Source organism: Peromyscus eremicus, chromosome 14 (genome assembly GCF_949786415.1).
Source record: "Peromyscus eremicus chromosome 14, PerEre_H2_v1, whole genome shotgun sequence".
Lineage (NCBI taxonomy): Eukaryota > Metazoa > Chordata > Mammalia > Rodentia > Cricetidae > Peromyscus > Peromyscus eremicus.
In genome coordinates, this window is record NC_081430.1 from 1,874,632 (window position 1) to 1,896,244 (window position 21,613).

The 21,613-nt window shown below is 35.2% G+C and overlaps 2 protein-coding genes across 3 annotated transcripts in view; one reads left to right on the forward strand and one right to left on the reverse strand.

Moving 5' to 3' along the window:
• Cog5 (component of oligomeric golgi complex 5) overlaps window positions 1-21,613 on the forward strand; it is a 334,097-nt gene that overhangs the window by 49,734 nt on the left and 262,750 nt on the right. The window lies entirely within an intron of this gene.
• Gpr22 (G protein-coupled receptor 22) lies at window positions 16,670-18,019 on the reverse strand. Its single transcript, XM_059279451.1, has one exon. The coding sequence runs from the start codon at window positions 17,979-17,981 to the stop codon at window positions 16,683-16,685; it is 1,299 nt and encodes a 432-aa protein (XP_059135434.1). The 5' UTR covers window positions 17,982-18,019; the 3' UTR covers window positions 16,670-16,682.

Here is a 21,613-nt window from a genome sequence, read left to right on the forward strand (position 1 = left end):
CTGTCACTTACTTTACACAAGTTAAAGTATTGTAAAAGGTAATTGTACCAGGTTATTTTGTTTAGGCCACCAACCAGCTCCCAAATCATAACACAGAGACTTTTTATTAGTTATGAATGCTCCACCCAGCTTAGGCTTGTTTCTTTCTAGCTCTTTTAACTTAAACTAACTTGTTTCTCTTTATCTACTTTCTGCCTTGCGGTTTTTTACTGTATTTTATTTTATATATCTTACTTTCACTGCTTGCCATGTCTGGCTGCCTGGCCTAGCTTCTGGCCCTGCGTATGTCCCTTGTTCTCTCTTCCTCCTCCTTCTCTGGTTCCTCTCTGAGCCTAGATTTCTCCCATTTATTCTCTCTACCGGCCAGCACCGCCTATCCTTTCTCTGCCTAGCTATTGGCTGTTCAGCTTTTTATTAGACCAATAAGGTGCCTTAGGCAGGCAAGGTGAAAGAAATGCAACATACCTTTACATATTTAAGCACACATCCTTGCATTGTTAAACAAATGCAGCATAAACAAAAGTAACAGACCTTTACACAGTTAAAGTAATATTCTGCAGTATAAACAAATGCAACACATCTTTGTCCAGTTAAAATAATATTCTGCAATAGGTAATAATTGAAAATCTGTGTCTAAATTTTATGTACCCAAAGGCCTTGCCTACCAACACTATTGCATTGGGGATTAACATAAATTCATGTTATAGCAGTTGTCAGGCTCTCTGGTTTAATTTCTGACTTCAGATGAGTAAAGTTCAATAAAAATAGTACCCTAGGCATCATAATGACCACCTCAAAGATGTTCATGCCCAAATTCATGGAAATACGTTACTTTGAATGGCAAAAAGGATTTTGCAGTTACAGGTATGGGCTTTGAGACAAGGATATTATAGGTTATTCTTGTGGTTTCACTGTCAGTCACTAACTTCTTTAAAAAAATGGAAGAGAAAGGCAAAAGACTCTATCAAATGCTGGATGCTGGATGAAGACAGGAAATTGAAGCATGATGAATATGTGATCTGTTGTTGTTGGTGTTGAAGGTAAAAAAAAGGGACTGAGAATCAAGTCAGATAGATGTGATTAGAAGTTGGCACCTGCTCTCAACTGATAGCCAGGAAAGAAATGGGACTTGCTAGTTGTCTCACAACCACAAGGAACTAAACTCTGTCACTACCTAAGTGAGCAAGAAAATGGTTCTACTCTAGAGCCTTTGAAAAGCGAACTCCAGTTTGTTAACTTTTGGGTTATAGCTCATTTTGTGGTGCTAGGGATCAAGCCAGGGCCTAATGGAAATAAGAATATATTTAATCAAGATTTCATTGCAGTGAGCAGTAAATTTTCCATTGAGTTTCCTGTTGAGGCTAGTAGTTCAACAATTGTATTTGTTTAGTACATACTCTGAAGAAATCTTCTGATTTGGATGAAGAGAATGTTAGCTGTTTAACTCTGGTCTCCTAATTTGCTTAGTTGAAATTAGGTGGCTTTGCCTTATTTATAAATTTAGGCTTTGTTTGAGAAACTATTCTAATTTTTATATATTATAATTTTTTTTTTTGAGACAGGGTTTCTCTGTGTAGTTTTGGTGTCTGTCCTGGATCTCGCTCTGTAGACCAGACTGGCCTTCAACTTATGTGTATAGGTGTTTTGCCTTCATGTATGTCTATGTGTATAATGCTCATGGAGGCCGGAAGAGGGTGTTGGATCTCCTGGAACTGTAATTGCAGATGGCTGTTATCATTTGTGTGCTGAGAATTGAACCTACATCTTCTGGAAGAGCAGCCAGTGCTTTTAACCACTGAGCCATCTGTCCAGCTTCCTGCTCCCCAATCTATTCTAAAAGAAGTTTGAAGATGTGTAAGTCTTGAGTATTGGGGAGAAGGCCCAGTCAGTAAAGTGTTTGTCACACAAGCATGAGTGTCTGAGTTTAGATCCCCAGCTCCCATGTCAAAAGGTAGGCATGGCAGCATGTGCCTGTGACCCCAGTGCTAGGGGGCCAGAGATAGGAGCATCCCTGGAGCATTGGTGGTCAGCCATTCTAGTAATTAGGAAGTTCCAGGTTTATCGAGAGGTCTTGCCACAAAAACTAAGGTGGATGGAGAGTGCTTATGGAATGTACTCTGTTTACTCTCACTGTTCACTTCCAACTTCCACGGGCTCATGCATGTACTCCTGCACACATAGAAAAAGAGATGGGATTGGATATTGTTTCTTAGTAGGTATATTAACTCATTGAGGCAGTCATAGGCTCTAAAGCTTTATTTGGGAACAGATTTGTATAACCAGTTTCAATTGAGTAGGAGAGTTAGTGTTTATTTGGGATTCCCCATATGGTAACCTAGATTCTCCAACTTGATCAGGGCTGAAAGTATACCCAGGGTGATCTCTTCTTTGAAAAATAAAACAAGAAACATCCCAGTCTTTCATGTATATACTACGACATACTGTCTACTGACAAAGTTTGAGAATCATTAAGAATAGCCACCTAATTAATTGATGTACCAAAATTACTGCTTAGCACTAAGTAGTGAAATTAATGTTTTAAAGTGAGTTAAACTGTAGTAATGAAAACTAAAAGCCAAAAAGGATTGGTTAGAGAGATTTTCACTGAGAGTAAATGACTGAATAAATCTTGTTGAATGTGTACTTGTAACCTAGTTATTTTAACATAATGGTCAGAACAACAGAGTGCAGAAATTCTTCTTTCATCAAAGTGATACATTGCTAACACTTTAGAGACTTGAGACTATCATAAAATTATACCAGAAATGATTACAAACGTTTCTGCTGTGAAATTTAGATTGAGACAGGAAGAGATGAGCTTTGGAACCATTTAGATTATGGTTTAAATTCCATTTTCTTCTGTCTTGATGGCTGGATTTGAAGAACTTCTTTCCCATTTCTAAAGAGTGTTGAGATTTACTGAGACAGAATTTATAGACTGCTTTTGCCTTTGTCTGGTATATAAAAGGGCCCCCAAAGATTGCTTTTCTCTCATCCTTTTTTCTTTAGGACTGAAATAAAAAAAAAAAATTGTCACATTTTAACAGTCACCTTGGGCACATGTCATACTTTGTGGTTGTGTTCTACCTCTTTGCATTCAAATGTACATTTACCCAGTCACCTAGAGGTTTATTCCAAAGGACTTTTTATACAATGCCAATGGGTGAGGCAAAAGACCTCTCCCTTTCAAGATCAAAGCACAATGTACAGCCAAGTGTAAATCCTTCAAAACACCTGGTGACCACACCTGTGGCCAAATCATCCTGTTGTGCAGCCCTGCTGGGTAAAGCAAGCTCAGATTCTCTGACCTTGAGTAAGGTCTTACTAGGGAGCCCCTGTGGGCCCCTACAAGTCTTACTCCACAGATTTTCAAGTTAGAGATGGGTACCAAAGGATAATAACAAATACTTAAGAGGGCTGGGGAAATGACTCAGTGGTTAACAGCACTGGCTGGTCTTCCAGAGGACCTGGGCTCAATTCCTAGCAACCACATGGCAGCTCACAACTGTCTGTAACTCCAAGATCTGAAGCCCTCACACAGACATACATGCAGGCAAAACACTAATGCACAGAAAATTAAAAAACAACAACAAAAAAACTTAAGAAAATCGAAGTTCCCAATGTACCTATTGAGGGAAGAAGTCACAGTGAATTCCTTTTTATTTATTTATTTTTATTTATTCCTTTAAAAAATGACTATGTCACATAATTGAATTGAAATGCCATTGTTAACTGTTTTAAAACAAATTCCACAATAATGTGATAAGTGTTGTGTTGATCCCAGGTGCCAAGTCCTGAGCCTTACATCATGAGCTAGTTCTCATGAAACGTTCCGGCAGCCTTTTGAAGTAATGCCACTTTAGAGATGGACAGAGTCTCTTGAGATGAGGCAGCAGTCTCATGATCACAGAACTAGAACAGGAGGGGTTGGATTTCTGAGGGCTGTGGAGATCGCTGAGTCAGTAAAGTGCTTGCCACACAAGTATGAAGACCTGAGTTAGATTCCCCCCAAAAGCCAGAACTGATGGCTTGCGCATGTAATTCCAGTGCTAGAGAGGCTGAGACAGGAGGGTCCCTAAGCTTGCTGGCCAGCCAGCCTGTGTTAATAGGTGTGTTCCAGGTCCCAGCAAGAGGCTTTATCTCAAAGAACATAGTAGATGTTTCCTGAGGAACAACACCCACGTCTGACCTATGGCCTTCATTCCATACAACATCCTCCCCAACCTGAAATATGTCTGGTCACTTATGTGTCATGTTGGAAATTTACTGTAGAATCCACAGGCTTTTAAGTTTTGTGTATGACTGAAATACTCTTTTCCTTTATGTTCATTTTTCTTCTAAAATAAATAATCTAAAGCATACAATTGAAGTCTATAGTTATTCTCAAATATATATTTAAGGTGACAGTTTGAGCACCTTTATTCATTAAATACAGATGTTCTCCCCTTTACCAAAACTAAAACTGTTTTCCTAGAGTTTTACAACTTGTGCTCTCTGAGACCAAAGAGTACATGAATTTGTGAATTTTATAAATTTAAGTGCAGTAGATTTTTCCAGTGAAAGTTATACTCTTTACCACTTAGAAATCTTTAATGTTAAGATTGATATCCTTTTTCATGGATGTTACCTGCATTTTCTTCATTATTTTTTCTCTATAGAGCATTGCACTTTAAAAGGTATTTATTTGTGTGTGTGTGTGTGTGTGTGTACACTTGTGGCATGGTATAGATAAGGAGTTCAGAGGACAACTTGTGGAAGTCCTAGGTAATCAAACTCAGATTGTGAGGTTTGGTGGCAAATGTCTTTACCTAGTGATTCATCTTGCTGGCCGATATTTTGTAAAACCTTTTAAATTATCAAATAATGATATGCTGTGAAAACTAGAAAATTGAGATATATGTTAATTTCTAAATGGATTCGTTATTGGTATTTTGGAGAGTTTTAGCTTCCTGTCTGTCTGTCTGCCTGCAGACTGCGGTGTTTGTCACACACACCGTCTTGGGCTTTGCATTGTGGACACACTTCCATGTTAGTTCATATGAGTGTGTGTCCTCATTTTAACTGCTAGTGCTGCGACTTAAATTTGGTTTCTCTTTCCCAATTCATATTGAAATTTGATTGCTTTTGTGGCAGTGCTGGGGATCGGGACTTTTAAGAGGATTAGCTACTTTAGAAGAATTAATGAATGGGCATACGTCACTTACTGGGAACATGGTTTTTCACATAGGGGATATAATTCTTTTCCTTGTACTTTTTATCATGTTGTGATGAAGTGTGAGACCATTTGCTGTTGGACTCCTAGGCTCTATAGTCATGAGAAACCAAGTTCTTTCCTTTATAAATTACCCAGTCTTAAATATTCTGTTATAGCAACAGAATATGGACTAACTTAACTAAGTGATATTTACTTGTAAACTATCCAGTAATTTTATAAATAGTCTACTATTGTTACTTGTTTTGATTATTTATATTTTTTGTTATTACCTTTATTTTGATGACCATACTTGAAGACCGGTTGCATTGTTTTCTTAGGGTAAATTTTAGAAGGTAAATTTCTTGGTTAGAGGTCATTTTTAAGGTTTGTTTTAATATTTTAAAACGAAATATGTTACTAATAGCAATTTGAAGAAGCATACATATAACTTTGTCAAAATTAATAGTCATTGGCATTTAAAATTATTTTCTAGGATAATGGATGACTCAGTGGGTAGCAGCTGTTGTCCAGCCTGACAACCTGAGTTTGATTTCTCCAACCTGAATAGGATGGGATTGATTTCTGAAAGTTGTGATCTGCTTTTCACCAAACATGCACACCCTTGCCCTTGCCCCTCTCCTCCTTCCTCTCTCTCATATGGAAATAAAATGCATCTTAAAAGTTACTTTTTAAATAACGTGAAATTGACACACACACACACACACACACACACACACACACACACACACACCTTTAATTCTGATTTGAATGTGTTCTTAATGTCTGTGGTTGCATACCTTTGTATTTGTCATTGTTTTGTACTGGTATGTTAACTGTGTTCTTTTCCATGTTGATTGTAAATACTCTTGCTAGTAGAGGTTTATTTGCTATATTATATAGACTAGACATTTACCCATTTTGTTACTTTTTAAATGTCTTATTTAACTTTTTTTCTAATTACACATGGTACTCTTTTACCTACTGGGTTACTTTTGCTTCTTATTACAGTATTTAAAATTTATTCTCAGCCAGGTGGTTGGTGGCACATGACTTTAAGGGGAGGCAGAGGCAGGCAGATCTGTGAGTTTGTGGCCAATTTGTTCTACAGACTGAGTTCTAGGACAGCCAGGGCTACATGGAGAAATCCTGCCTTGAAAAACTTTAAAAAAAAAAAATTCTCCTTGATATTCTTCAGATTTTTTTTTTTTTTTTTTTTTTTTTTTTGGTTTTTTGAGACAGGGTTTCTCTGTGTAGCTTTGCGCCTTTCCTGGGATTCACTTGGTAGCCCAGGCTGGCCTTGAACTCACAGAGATCCGTCTGGCTCTGCCTCCCGAGTGCTGGGATTAAAGGCGTGTGCCACCACCGCCCGGCCTCTTCAGATATTCTTATGGCTTCACTTTTATCCATCTGTAAGTTATTTGGGTCTAGCTTGCTCACATAGCAACCACATTGCACTCCAAGCAGTACCATTTACTGTCACCTGGAAAATAATGAGGTTTTGCTTCCTGGAGCTGTGAACTTACTGACTCTGAGAACCAATAAGCATTTAACTTCAGTGTTTTACACCTTAGTTATTTTGTGAATACCCCTTCCTTCTAGGTTTGAAATGTCCTGTATTTGATAGCACTTTTCTTATTGGCTGGAGTTTTGAATGTGGTTTCTCTTGCTCCAGTTGTCTTTTTCTTTTTCAAATCTTAGAACTGAATTTGTTACTGCATTTTTGTCATTTTTTACTTACAACTATTTGTAGTTAGATTTCCGAGTGTTTTATATTTTTTACGTTGAAAAACAATTATAAATATTTTTTCTATAGTTGTATTTTTGAAATGTTATGTAACTTGTAAGATATCTCCAATTCAACATTAGAAAAATGCAGAGCCTTTGCTGCAGCATTTCTATTATCTTCTTTTACTTCTTTGTTTTCTATTTTGCTTGTTTGTTTTGTTTTTGAGACAGATGTCTTATAAATCTGACTGGCTTTGCACTCCTTATTTTGTCTCTACCTCCCTAGTTGTGGGACTAAAGATGTGTACCATGATATATGGCATTCTATGATTTTCTGTTGAGTATTACTTTGTTATTTTAGGTTTCAGTAAAATGTAGCTATAAATAGTATAACTGGGGGATGAAAATAAGTCGAATTGTACTTTAAGAAGAGAAAAATGAAATTTATGAGAGATGCTAACCTTAATTTGGTTTCTCACATCAAAGTGATCTAGATCCTGAGGGCCTAAACTTGGTAATAGAAATAGAATGAAAATACTTTTTTTTAGGTGCCCTCACATGTGTTTAAATCTAGAAAGATATTTACTGGGCTTAGGGATTGATTTGGTCTTAAAGGATTTAAAAAGAAAAGTACACAAAGCTAGATGAATAGAGAAGTGGAGATGGATCTGGGAAGAGTTAGGAATATGTGAATATGATCAAAACAGATTGTATGAAACTTAAAACTCTCACAGAACTAAAACAAAAGTAAATGAGTACCTCTACCATGAATAAAACTTTACTACCTGGATCTGTTTTCTGCACATATTACATTTATTATAAATCTATTAAGAATGAAGAAAAAACAAAATGTATTAAACTCCCAATGTTAAGGATGCTATCAAAACACTCTTATTGATACTAATTCTTTAGTAACTAAAGTAAATATTTTCTGATGATTTAAATAAGGCTAGAAAAACTTGGGTTGGCAGATGGGGAGAGACACTAGGAAAGAAATAGCTGAACAATATCCTGAGTAGCAGATGTGACTGGATCAGAAAAATCACCACCAAGTGGAGAAACTCTTGATTAAAACCAGAATGCCGTCATTAGAAATGTTTATGAAGTTGTACGGTGGTGGTGCACACCTTTAATCCTAGCTCTGGGGAGGCAGCAGCAGGCTGATCTCTGAGTTTGAGGCCAGCCTGTCTACAGAGTGAGTTCTGGGACAGCCAGGGCTACACAGAGAAACTTTGTCGTGGGGAAAAGAAAAAGAAATGTTTGTGAAAAATAATTGTATGCATCAATACCAGAAGGCTGAAAGTACAAAGACAGCAAAATGTTTAAGAATATTAAAAAGTTAATTTTCTTTTTTGTGTGTGATAAAATGAGATTATTACCTAGTTTCCTGAATTCTCTCTGTCTTTATATTCAGTTTAGGTGTCACTCAAGACTTCTGAGCTGAAAGCTTTGCTTCCTGCTTCATGTACTTGTTGATGTTGTTGCCTTGTGGGATCCTTGTCATCTTAAAGTTCCAATGCCAGTTCTTTGTACAGCTTCTTTGGGACATATAATCCTTTTCCTTTAAGCCCCATTGCTCTGTTTTTTGGGTTTTTTTTGTTGTTTTGTTTTTTTAACTTTTATTATGTTTTGCCTTGTGATACTGAGGTTGACATATTTGTTTTATTTCTGCCACCTTTGTAAGCATATAGGAATCAAATGTTTTATGTAATGTTCAGATTTGGTTTGAGGGCTGAATGCTATCATAATGGACCATTTAAAAGAATTTCCATTTTTTTTGTGCTTGTGAGATAATAGATTTGTATATGCTGCTATCTAGGATCTATGATTTATGGAATGCTTTTATGAGCACTTACAAGCTAGCAGACCTGGATACAGCAGTAACTAGGACTGATGGTTGCTGCTATTTGACAGTGTTCGGTGGTTTGTGATTCTACCCACTGGATCTAGTGGCATATGTTAGTATTAAGCTCTTAGAATCATTTATGCAACTTGAGAAATTATATTGTGAAACCAGTAAACGTTTTTGTTAATATAAATGGTTATTGATAGGTCATTATATTTAAAAGAAACAGTATTTCAGAGGCTACAAAATTATTTCTGTGATGTATTACGAGATAGATGACAACAGTTTTTTCTTTGTCTTTGCTCTGATTGCATGTACTCCATCATTCAATCTCAGGGTACAGATAAATGAGAATCTTAAGTTTTAGGCAAGTAGATTTTTCAAGTTAGTTAATAATGACAGTTGAATTCTTCTGCTTGTCATTTCACAATTTCCTTGCAGCCAACTCTGTGTGAGCGTAGAGTGGCATTCTAGAATGTTAGATCTCTAAACTTAGGTGTTTTTGCACAACTTGATTCATATTTAACAGTCTCTTTGCCAGTAATCTGCTTCTGAATTTTGAGAGGGAAGATGTCTGGGTAATATTTGTTAAGGCTAGTCAGTCCATGTATTCCTCATAAATAATAAATATTTGAAGGTTGAGAGGTAAGGGAAGAAGAGGAAGGATCTGGCCTTGGGATCCCTTTTATTCTTAGGAACATATCTCTTTATTCAGTTGAAAGTATCATTCTCCTTGCTTGACTGATCCCTTATTGTGTTATAAGTCAGTCAAGATCTTCTGTTGTAATATTTTACAATTTATTCTTGAATTAAGCCAGTTTTACCCGTGATTTTAAGAACAGGAGACTGCTGCTTTTTGTTTTGTTGTTGTTGCTTTTGAGTAATTCTTTTTTTTTTTAAGTCCATCTCTATATTGTGTATTGTTGTTTACACAACATATGTATTTGCATCTAGTAACCATAGAGGGCAGAAGAGGGTGTTGGATCTTCTGAACTGGAGTTATAGATGCTTGCGAGCTACCATGTGCGTGCTGGGAACCAAACCTGAATCCACTGCAACAGCAGCCAGTGCTCTTTCTGAAGAGCCATCACTCCAGCCACCCCACATCCCCTAGCCTCCCCCTTTCCCCATTTGCAGAGATAATTGTTTTATTTTTCCAGAGGTAATTCTTATTCTTGATGTTCAATATATTTTAATAGTTTTGTTGAAAAGAGTAAAGGTATTCAAGAATAGCATTTTATGGTCGGAATAATATAATTTAATGACAAACAATGGTCATGAGATTTTTATAATTAACTATTTTGTCTGAATGGTATATATTACTGAATAGCATGGTGGCTTATGTCATGTTTTATAGTGGTACCATTTTATATTCTCAGTGTGCACATACTCATACCCCCACACAGCCACACACTGTCTGATAGGCTACAACTGAGCCATATCACCCAGCCCTTTTATTTATTTTGAGACAGGGTCTCACTAACCAATCCAAGCTTTGAATGCCTTGAGCTTGTGATCTTTCTTCAGCTCAGCCTTCCAACTGAGATGACAGACCTGTGCTACTATGTAAAATGAATATTTGGTTTTTAATGGAAATGTTTTATCAGTGACTTATTTATAATTTATGTTCCTACGAAGCTAATGTGGTGGATTGATTACAGTGTGTATGGTTAAGTATTTAAGGTCATTAAGTTTATTTTTTTTCTTCAAGAAGGTAGTTTGATATCAATTGAATTCAGTGTCAGCTGCATCTGTAACTTTTAATTTATTAGAAACCTGAAAATCCTGAACCTTTAGTCTTCTGATAATCAAATTAGTGGTTCTCTTCTCCTCCTTTCTCTGAGAAGGCTTTGTGCTGTGTTGCTCAGGGTGACACTGCAGCCCTGAGTCAGTGATTGTTCTGCCCAGCCTCTGCAGTGCTCAGACTTCCACTGTGAGCTGCTGTGGGTGATTGTAAGTCAGCTGATTGGAAACTTGTCAGTCGTTATTTAAAATGGGCCTTTCAGGGCTAAAACCCTAGAGACTTTGATTGAGAAAGTCAGAAGGACCCCAAAGTTGGCATTTTATTTTATTTATTTTTTATTTTTATTTATTTGTGTGTGTGTGTGTGTGTGTGTGTGTGTGTGTGTGTGTGTGTGTGTGTATTTATGCATGTGTCATGCACACCTGTAGAAAGGTCAGAGGACAACTTGTGAAGGTTGGTCTTCTCCTTCTATTATGTGGGTCCTGAGTATTGAACTTGGTCTTCAGGCTTGGTGTCAAGTGCCCTTACCCACAGAGCCACCTTGCTAGCCAGGAGGAAAAGGCATTTTAAACCAGCATTATAGAGAATTCTGATATAGGCTGGCTACATTTTGAGTAACACTGTTTGAATTAGGATATAGGAGTAAGATCAGAAACTAAAAACTTGTTTACTTTCAATTCCTCTACTATTTTCTGATGAGTTAGTGTGTGTCAAGCACTTTTTTGGGGGAGACATTATTAAAGTTTTCGTTTTTACAATTGACTTATTGTAGTATATATAGTTATGGCAGCTTTATACAGTAAGGTAGCTATAGTTTGCTAGAATTTTGTTCAGTAACAAAATAAAAACACATGGGAAGAAAACCTTTAGAGTAAGGAGTGGGTAAATTTAATTTTGTTTATTTGTTTGGTTTTGGTTTTGGCTTTTGGAGACAGGGTTTCTTTGTGTAGCCTTGGCTGTCCTGGAGCTCACTCTGTAACCAGGCTGGCCTTGAATTCGCAGAGATCTGTGTGCCTCTGCCTCCTGAGTGCTGGGATTAAAAGTATGTGCCACCAATGCCTGGCTTCTTTCTTTCTTTTTTGGAGTCATGATCTCGCTATATTATATTGGCTGATCAGGAACTATGTGTAGACCAGGATGGCCTAAACTCAGAGTAATCTGCCTGCCTCTGTTGTCTGACTACTTAGATTGAAGATGTGCACCATCATGCCTAGCTAATTTTTCCATTTTAGCTGGCCCTATGGGATGAGTAGTACAATAATCTTCTCTGTCCAGTCAACATGTACTATTGTATACCAATAAAAATAGCCCATATATAGGATATAGCATGGAATCATGAGTAATATATGGGCTGATGTATTTGTCTTTTTCTCTGCATTCCCAGTCTGTTTTTTGTGTGCTCAGAGTCCTCATTTTGTTAGCACTAACATGAAAATTTTTATATTAAATTAAAAATTTCGGCCGGGCGGTGGTGGTGCACGCCTTTAATCCCAGCACTTGGGAGGCAGAGCCAGGCGGATCTCTGTGAGTTCGAGGCCAGCCTGGGCTACCAAGTGAATTCCAAGAGAGGCGCAAAGCTACACAGAGAAACCCTGTCTCAAAAAAAAAACCAAAAAAAAAAAAAAAAAATTTCCACCTACTTTGAGTATTAGATGTTTTTAATTCTCTAAAGGGAAAGTAATTTCTTCATAATGTTATTGTTCTGTCTTATGCCACTTTTTCGTTTCATCTTGAAAACGTGGTAGATATGTTTTGTAGTCTGCCTTGTTAACATCTTTCAAGAAAATATGAAACATTGCTTTCATGGAAGCAGGGTGAGGAAAATGACCTTGCTCCCAGCAGACTCAGCTTTTATCTTAGTGATGCTGCAGGGTTTGATAGTAGAAGAGTTGATATTGGTGACAGTGACATGCATGACAGCTCCTTTTACCACCTGCTGGTGGAAGTACAAAGCTGTCATGCTTGTTAGGGCCTGTGACAAGAGTGGCAGAGACACTTAGGATTATCTTCACTTTTTTTTTTTAATGAGAAAGGGAAGAAATATATTCATTGAGTTTCCTCAGCTTTCCTCAGGTGTAAAAATGAATTTTTCTTAAGAGATGATAGCTTTTGTTTTAGTAATAAGCCCACTGTTTCATTTCTAATCATGATAGCACTCTTTCCAAATATGTGCACATTATTTTAATATTCTAATAGCTATTATACTTTAATAGTACAATGTCTAATTATATTTCAAATATATCCAACCAGTCAGCTGGTGTATCTTTCATTGTTTGAATGGTTTTTAGAGAAAGGTCAGTTTTCAAATTAGTTTTCTTTTGTTAACTCTAACCCACAATTCTATTTATATTTCCCTAGAAGCTGAGTATTCTTGAGTATTTTAAGTCTTATAAAAAATGTGTTTTTATTGCTTTTATTTTTGTGTGTGTGTGTGTGTGTGTGTGTGTGTGTGTGTGTGTGAATGCCACATGTGTGTAGGAGCTTGCAGACGCCAGAAGAATGTATTGGATTCCTTGGAACTGGAGTTACAGGAGGTTATGAGCCTCCGGATGTGGGTGCTCCTCTGGAGGAGCAGCAAGTCCTGCTAACCACTGAACTGCCTGCCTGCAGCCCCTTAATTTAGGTCTTAGACTAGCCATATCTCCTTATTTTCCTCTCTTTTGATAGTACCTAGATGCCATTTTTTCCATGTAACAATTATTACAAGTTAACTCACATAGATGGTTTCAGTTCAGATGTAGGCACATTAAAAATACAGCATAAAATTTCCTTTAGGTTATGTGTATATGAAATAGATGAAACTCTTAATTAGAGTTGGACCTATCTGTAAGTTGTATCATTAAGTATATACAGGTATTCCAAAATACCTACATTTTGATCTGAAACACTCCATTCCAAGCATTTCTAATAAGCAGTGCTTGATGTATACCTTGATTATGGGGTTTTACACTCCTGTGGGTCATGACCCTTTTTCTATAATTCAACATCTCTGCCATAATGCTTGTGTATCGTAAAAACTCACAGGCCAATTGAATTACAAAACTTAATTATGTAACCACAAAACATAATAAAATTAAAAATATTGTTGACCTTGAAATTTAGCCTCAAAATTACTGTGTGTAGTAAAATCTTCATACCTGTTTTCTTAAATTTTAGATTATTTTTACTCTTGAGTCTGATTAAAAAAGTATATTTTGAGTGTGTGTATACACATGCTCAAGGACCAAGCTGTATGTTTGGAGGTCAAAAGACAGCTTTGTGGAATCACTCCTCTCCTCCAACCTTTATGTAGGTTCCAGGGATCAAACTAGGCTTGCCAGATTTGTGTAGCAAATGATTTTTCCATGGAAGCACCTGACTGGCTGGAAAAGTCGGAGTTTAAACCTGGAGAACTAATGTTTTACCTTTTTTGAGATGAAAATTTGATTACTTATATGAATATGGCTGCCATTGTTGTAAAGTATAGAATAGTCTTTTAAAAAGAATAATTGTAAAGAATTTAATCTTCATTATAAGTTTGAATATCTTTTTGATAGAGTACTAAATTCCCTAAATTGTCAAACAAAACAAGAAACCTAATACAAATTTCTGAACTTTATGGACTTTATGCTTGAAATAGTTGACTCAACTCCACTATAGAAGGTATCATCTATGTTTGAAAGCACATGGATATAATAGTCAAATTGTAAGAAGTTGTCCATACCAAATTCACTCCTGCTCTATTGCATTTGCAAAGCAAGTTTTCATTATAAAAGGGAAAGTTAGCAAAAATGTTTTTTGGGGTAAAATTACTAGTGAAAAAGTAAAAAATTTGCACACTGAAGCAAAAGACATTCTGAGGAAAACAATGTTTTTGTTTGTCCATAGAGTAAATGAAAGTCAAGGAAAACTCGTCTTAGCTCTCATTTACCCAGATCTCAACAGTTGCAGATGCTTGTGCTTTGTTTTTAACACAGTTTTCCACACACTATGTATTTAACACATTAAAAGCTACTTGAGGTTTCTGGTGAGGTATGGGAAGTGTAGATTTTGTTTGTTGTAAATCAGTAGATGGACTTTTGTATCCTGAAAGAATTCGTTACTGTATGGTAAAATGCTTAATTGTTTACTCTGATGTCCAATGCACAAATAGCAGCTTACAGGGCAGTTATAATGTTTACTATTTATTTTTTTCCTAGTACAGAAGATCAGAATGCATAAAAACTATTAGGCCAACGTGGTAGAAACTTACTTTTGTACTAAATTCATTGGAATGCTTATTAAACCTCATGAAAAAAGTAGTGAAAACACAGTGGAGGTATTTCTTAACATGAACTCTATAAAAGTAGTCTAGTTTTTAAAATTAAGATTATAAATCTAAGTGCTAATATTTTAACTTATGCTTAGATGTCCAAGTACAAAATGCATTAAAAGTTTTAGTTAAAGTGTTAGGAGATATTGTAGGCCAAATGCATTTATTGAGTGAAATTTTTTTTAACATCATTAAGTCTTAATTTTAGGGTTTCAAAAAATTAATTTTACTTGATTTTGCTACATTTTATTAAACTGCAGCATTTCTTTAATTTCATAAAGCAGGAGGAAAGTGGGCCTTTGCTAAGTTTTGATACACTAGCATTATCAGAAATAAATCAGTTTAGTTTGCCAGAAACCTTAGTGACTTCAAGCTCCTGTATCATGCTCGTTTTCCCAGGGATTAGGCTAGTCAGTAATGTTGATTAAATGAATCTCATTTATTTGTATAAAAGTGATAGATACTGAGTTGTTTAACATGAGGTTTTAAATTTTAAATTGATGTTACTTCATTTATTGAATATAGTATTTAAAATATGGAATAATTATTCTTAAGCTAACCAGTTGTAATATATATAGCAGGTACGTACCTATTTTAAATAAGTTGTTGCTAAGTTTTTGTTATTGCTACACATTGCCAGATTATTATAGCAAGTGAGAAATTCTTGTTTGCTATGAAAGTATTCATAATCCTTACAATCTGTAATTATAATTTTCTAACATGAATTGAGGATTTGAGAGAAAAATGCTTAAGTTACATGGTGGTGGAATAGAAATGTGACATAATTTATTGTTGCTTTAATCACCTGGAGACTGGAAACAGAGCTGCTGTATTTTGAAGGCTGGGTAGGAACGTTGTGTAAATTCTAGTACATGTAAGTTGCTATGGATCTAAAAGTAGAAACAGCTGCCTTTGTTAGCCTTTTCTACAAGGACAGAAGAGATCCCTTTTCTTCTGCCCAGCCTTCTGATTTATGTGGTTAACTTCTCTTATTAAATGGTAGAATTGTTATTAAATTAAAAATGAAAAATTATTTTATTGCAGTTTTTTAAAACCAATATTTTCTTTGAACCTAGAACATTTGGCATAGACTCAGGCAAAATGAGGAAGAAGGGGCAGGGCTGGTGTTATATAGCTTTCTTCCCTCCCTTTATTGTTGGTTCATTTGTATTTCAGGCATATTACCTTTGTAACAGAGTTCAATCTTTTTATATAATAAGCTTGAATTTGAAGTTTCCCTAATTTTGTGTCCATATACGGGGTTTATTTATTCTTGGTTCATGGTTTTAAAATACTAATATAGTCTGTGGTTTCCCACATAAGGGCTATATATAACAAAGAATAAGGTTTATATATAGTTCATTATTTTGTTGTTAAAACATTATAACAAGTTCATCATACCAGAAATATAGCATAGTAGTACAGAAAATCTTGCTTTGATTGTTTTGAGACTATAATTTTTGTGTAAAATATTATGCAACTTCTCATATTAATATATCTAGTTCGTGGTTTAGAAATAATAGGCTTCATACATTGTCTTAAAAAACGTAGATACCTGTGTCAGTTACATTTTAAAGTTATACACTGTTTTAAGGCTATGTATTTATTCTTTAGAAAATATGACTTACATGAGTGTCTTCTGATGGACATAATATTGACAGAATATACACATGGATTACTTTTAACAAACTGCCATGCAACAAATACATTAATAATGAGGAAATTGAGTATATATGACCTAATCTAATTGACATTCACATTAAAAATTTACAACATAACCAGTACTGAGAATGTTTTTCTCTTACATTTGGCAGTAATCAGTTTTTACAATTTAAATTTAAAACTCTTCTGAATGTAGATTTGGTGAAACTTAGACTTCTCCCTAGTCCGTAACAACCTGAGGTACTAAACATTTCTCTCTTATTTCACTGTCTTCATAGGTAACCTTTTTGTTTCTTTTAGGATCTATCCATGAGTTATGTATTACAGCATTATTAGGCATGGGATCAGCTTCAACTATGGAAACAACTCGTTTTTTCATTTTGCTTTTTAAGACCTTTTGAAATTTTTGTCTGGTGAATGCATACAAGAGAGGGTGGAATATGGTTGTTCCATAAGCCATGACTAGAAAACACAATCTTAATTTTACTAAAAGGTCACTTGGGCCTAAACACAAAATGATGGTATTTAAAACAGAAATTGGTGTCCAACAGAGAAGAAATGTAGAAATAATCAGTAACGACATTCTGAAGACTCTTTTCTGCCTTTCTCGTCGTTCCCGGTGGCGTTTCACAGCACGCCGGAGGGCTATTATTACAGAAACCGAAGTTCTCACACCAAAGACGACGTTTCTCCCACCACTGCTGTGTGACATGTCTGTGGTCTCATGTGTGGTTAGAGAGATTGTCTTTTTCTTCCGAGCTTTCTTCTTCTGCCCTGTCGAGAATCTGGTGCCTATCCGGATGTTAAGAGCCTGAAGTATCTTGGTGTATGTGATCAACATCACTATAACTGTGAAGAAGAAAATGGGGATCTGAACTAGAAGGTGGTAATACATCCCCAGCTCAGTGTAGTACTCACTTGTACTGACACACAACAATGTCTTGTTTTCCCATGGATTTCCACTTTGAAGACTGAAGAAATTTACTTCAATGAAGGGAATCAGGAATGAGAAGAAAGAAAAAATCCAAATGGATGTCATTAGCATTACGGCTCTGCCCATTGTCAGAATTCTGTTTGCAGGTTTTACAGAGATGTCATATCTGTCCAGAGTGATAGCAAAAACGTTGATTGCTGTCGAAACACTTGCAAAGGAAACACAAGCTTCATGGAAACAGCAGATGAGTGCAGTGTTACTCTCCAGTGAGAGCAGAAGGATCACTATAGTTAGAGGAATACATCCCACACAAATTATTACATCAAGTACATGGAGATTCATTGTAATAATGTTACTGACAGAGTTGATTAAGTTGGATTTCATGCAGTAAAGTACCAATACAGTAAGGTTGCTGCCAAGTCCCAACACAATTTCTAACATGAGAAATCCAGTGAGAGATACTTGAAAGCTTAGTGGGTATGATAGTGGTTGGTACATATTGGTGTCGATGTCATCCATGTCATCTCGCACTGTAATGTTTGATTCAGACTGCATGTTGATTTCCAGAACAGGAGAAAAACACATTCTTTTGGAGCAGTTGGTGTTTCCCCTAGAAAATAAAATAGAATATTTGATATTTGGCAATTTAAGTGACATATAAGACATGGTATTCTTTGTAAACAACAAAATACCTTTATCATGTACTTAGTTTAATTTTTTATTTTGTAAACTATTGATGCAAAATATAGAATTGGGAAACATCAAGGTTGCATTGCTTTTGGTGTAAAGAGAAATTGTTTTCTCTTTTTGAAGAAATAACCCTATGAGAATTGTTCCTCTGTAGTGCAGAATTACTATCCATACTACAAGGGTTTGCTTAATTGGAAATAACTGAGGTGTTTATTTTTCGAGAAAGTATGCTTCTGAAAAATAAGACTACTTAGTGTGCAAAACTAATTTAGTCTAATGGTTTAAGATTTCATTTAAATGATATTGTGAGTGGATGGAAGGTAAATGCTATTTTAATATGCTCTAGCATGATTAGTGTAGTTGTAATTATTCCTGTGAGATTTCAAATGAAGGGGACAAGTGTTCATTTGAAAGGATAACAGCACTCAGTGCTAATTCATCTCTGTCACTCCACTACCTTACCAACTCTAGTTGAGTTTCTGAGAAGTCAACAATGTGGACAATGAGGTTATTTCCCAAGGAAAGAGACAAATGATGAGAATTTTGTATATCATGTAAATATGCCCACTATATTTTTACAATAGACTTACAAAAATTTGGGAAAAAAAAGGACAGTATGCTAAAGTAAAAAACCACAAGCATAATAAAAGGTATTCCTATGACTGATGTATTTTGCAACCACAACCTCTTGTGTGCTGTAGAACGAGGAAATTGAAATTTGATATGTATTAAGAAGTAGATGCTTTTGAAGTGATTTTATTAATGTATCCAGTTACTTTGTTTAATTTGTGAGGTAAAAATGAAATTCAGAAGAATATTCTGACATCCATTTTTGAGGAAGCTTTTAACTTTCACTTTACCTGTGAGACGTTTTGTTCACAATCAGCCACTTTTTTTGAAGAAAAAGTCTGAAATGAACATTTTGGCTAATTCATGTGAATAATATTTTAAGAGTTTAGAGTCATTTATAAAAATTATAATCTGATTTTTCTGGCCTAGAATGTCTACAGTGAGCAGCTTAAAATTAAAATTCAGCTTAAAAGATGAATTTATACATCCAAGTATATTTCACATTTCAGATATAGCATTTGAACTTCAAAATATTCCAACCTGAAGTAAAAAAAGTAGTAACTTTCAAAATTTCATAATGACATTTCAATTCATGTTACCTTTGACAACTTTATGCATGTTATTTTAGGGTACTATTTTGGAAACATGACAACATCATTTGAGTCAGGATGGGTATTACTAGATACATATTTACTCATATAAAATGGCTTAGCTTACTGAAATCCTATAAAAATGGTAAATTTTAAGAGTGCCAAATTTTCTGAACTGACAGACTGAACATCAGGTCTTTGTTTTGGCACATCACATTTATAATTAGTAAAGCAGACATGTCAAGTAAGGCAGCAAAGAAAGAAAACCCATTTATTTTCTCCCATGGGGGTGCATGCACCTTCTGACCTACCTGTTTGCTGTGGCCTTATGGGCCTTTTGGCTCACCATGGTAGTTTTCCACAAGTTGATACATGATGTCATTGACAGTTTTGACACGAATTTTTTTTCCTGACAACAGTGAAGTAGTTGTGTTTTATTTCATGTCTTGTAGGAACTCATTCTTTTGCTATTTGAGTACTTTAGCTGTACACATTGTGGGATTTAGTTGGCTGATGGTTTTCTGAAGAACAGCACATAATTTTCGTGTTTTTTTTTTTCCCTCAGAAAGACATGGGCAAATGAAACTTCATCAAATGATAGAAATTGTACTTCCTTTTTGAAGGAATGTAAGATTGTGTCTCCTTGTTTTCCAGAATATGTGAAAACAGAAAAAAGAAACATAATGTCTCTAGCTTCTAAAATGCATTTAGATATCCATTTGTTTGCAGTCTGTTTCTGCAGCAGTTCTCATTATTTTGAAATGATTTCTTGATCACATAATTTGCTTTATATTATAAATCCAGTACATGCTCTTTTGATAAAAACCATCTGCTATTTAATTTGGTTTGTTCTCATTAGAAGAGGATACATAATTGGTCATAAAGCTCAGATGGAAAACTTATTAGTCATATCAATTGATATGAATATCTGAATAGTACAAAAAATGTCTGCTAATGCTTCATTTTGCTTGCTGGTCTATCATGCCATTTTCCAAGTTTTTGCTTCACTGTTTCTTATAGAATCAATCGTGTCCATAACTCTGCCGTGTTAAAGTGTTAGATCTTCCTTTAAAACGTTCACCCGATGATCTGCAGGCTTTTTACAGCTCTATTTTTTTCTTTTTGTGGTTATTCTATGTAGCATCTTCTTGGGATGCTGTCAGCTTGCTACGTTCCAGAAGAGCTAATCCGAGGCTTTAACTCCTTAGTTTCTTAAAGTCATGCATTACAAGAATATCTAGCAGTTTGTGATTGAGAGAGCTAGGGAGCTTCTTAGGCAGTTGCGTTCTTCATATCGTCGGTTGTCTATATTGAGTTAGTTGTGGGCCCTTGTGAAAAAGGTGAAAATGATTAAAGAATAGGATTCCTAATAATTTTGAACTAATTACATATTATTTTAGTTAAAGAATTAAAACTATGTAGCATTTGTTCTAAAAATAAGCAAAGTGTATTGCTATAGGCATAGCTATGGTCATAAAATGAAGTTTCTTCATATTAATCCCTTTTTCATAAAATGGCATATATTACCCTATTTAGCAGCAGAGTTAGCATTGAAATATAACCATGAGAAAGACTGAAATTTTAAACTAATTTCTTTTCTCTTTTAGAAGCTAACTTGAATGTTTAGAGATTGTGAACAGTTAGAATTTACTAAACATACTTCCATTACCCCCTGATATTAAATTTAACATTGCCTACATCCTGGGAAATATTGTACCTTGCTTAATTATTAACACATGGCTTGAACTTTAACTCACTAAAACAGATTCTGTGATAAGACAATGTCAATTTCTTTTGATGATATGCTCATGTGGGTAAAATGTAAACGGTAGTAAAAAAGTCTTAAGTGCAAATTAATAATTTTCAGTGAACATGCCTGGTCATAATCTTAACATAAAACAGCTAAATAGTAAACTGGCTTCTTATAAGAAATATAAACATTTTTTTAGCACTTGAGAAATGGTTACACTAGTGACATTAAAAATATTTGGTATACCAGAAATGACTTAAGAGCTGATGTCTTTGGAATAAATTATAGAGATCAGAGTAGTTTTTGATTTAACAGTGCACTCTAAAAATTACACTTGAAATAGATCACATCTTAAAAGAAGTAAATTTAAAAATTCCATATTTACCAATAAATAGAGAAAAACAAGCAAACTTAAAATATTAGGCTAAAAATTCCAAAGTAATTTTACCCCACTCTGCTGTTTCAAAAGCAGCTATTTACTATAATAAGGAATACATCTTACCTCTGTTAAAGATTTGACCAGTTCTTGATGTAGCTGAAGCATTTCCAATTTTGATTGTTTCATTTTGTTCATTTGTTAGTAGAGGGCTCAGGGAAGAGGCTCATAAAAATCTCTT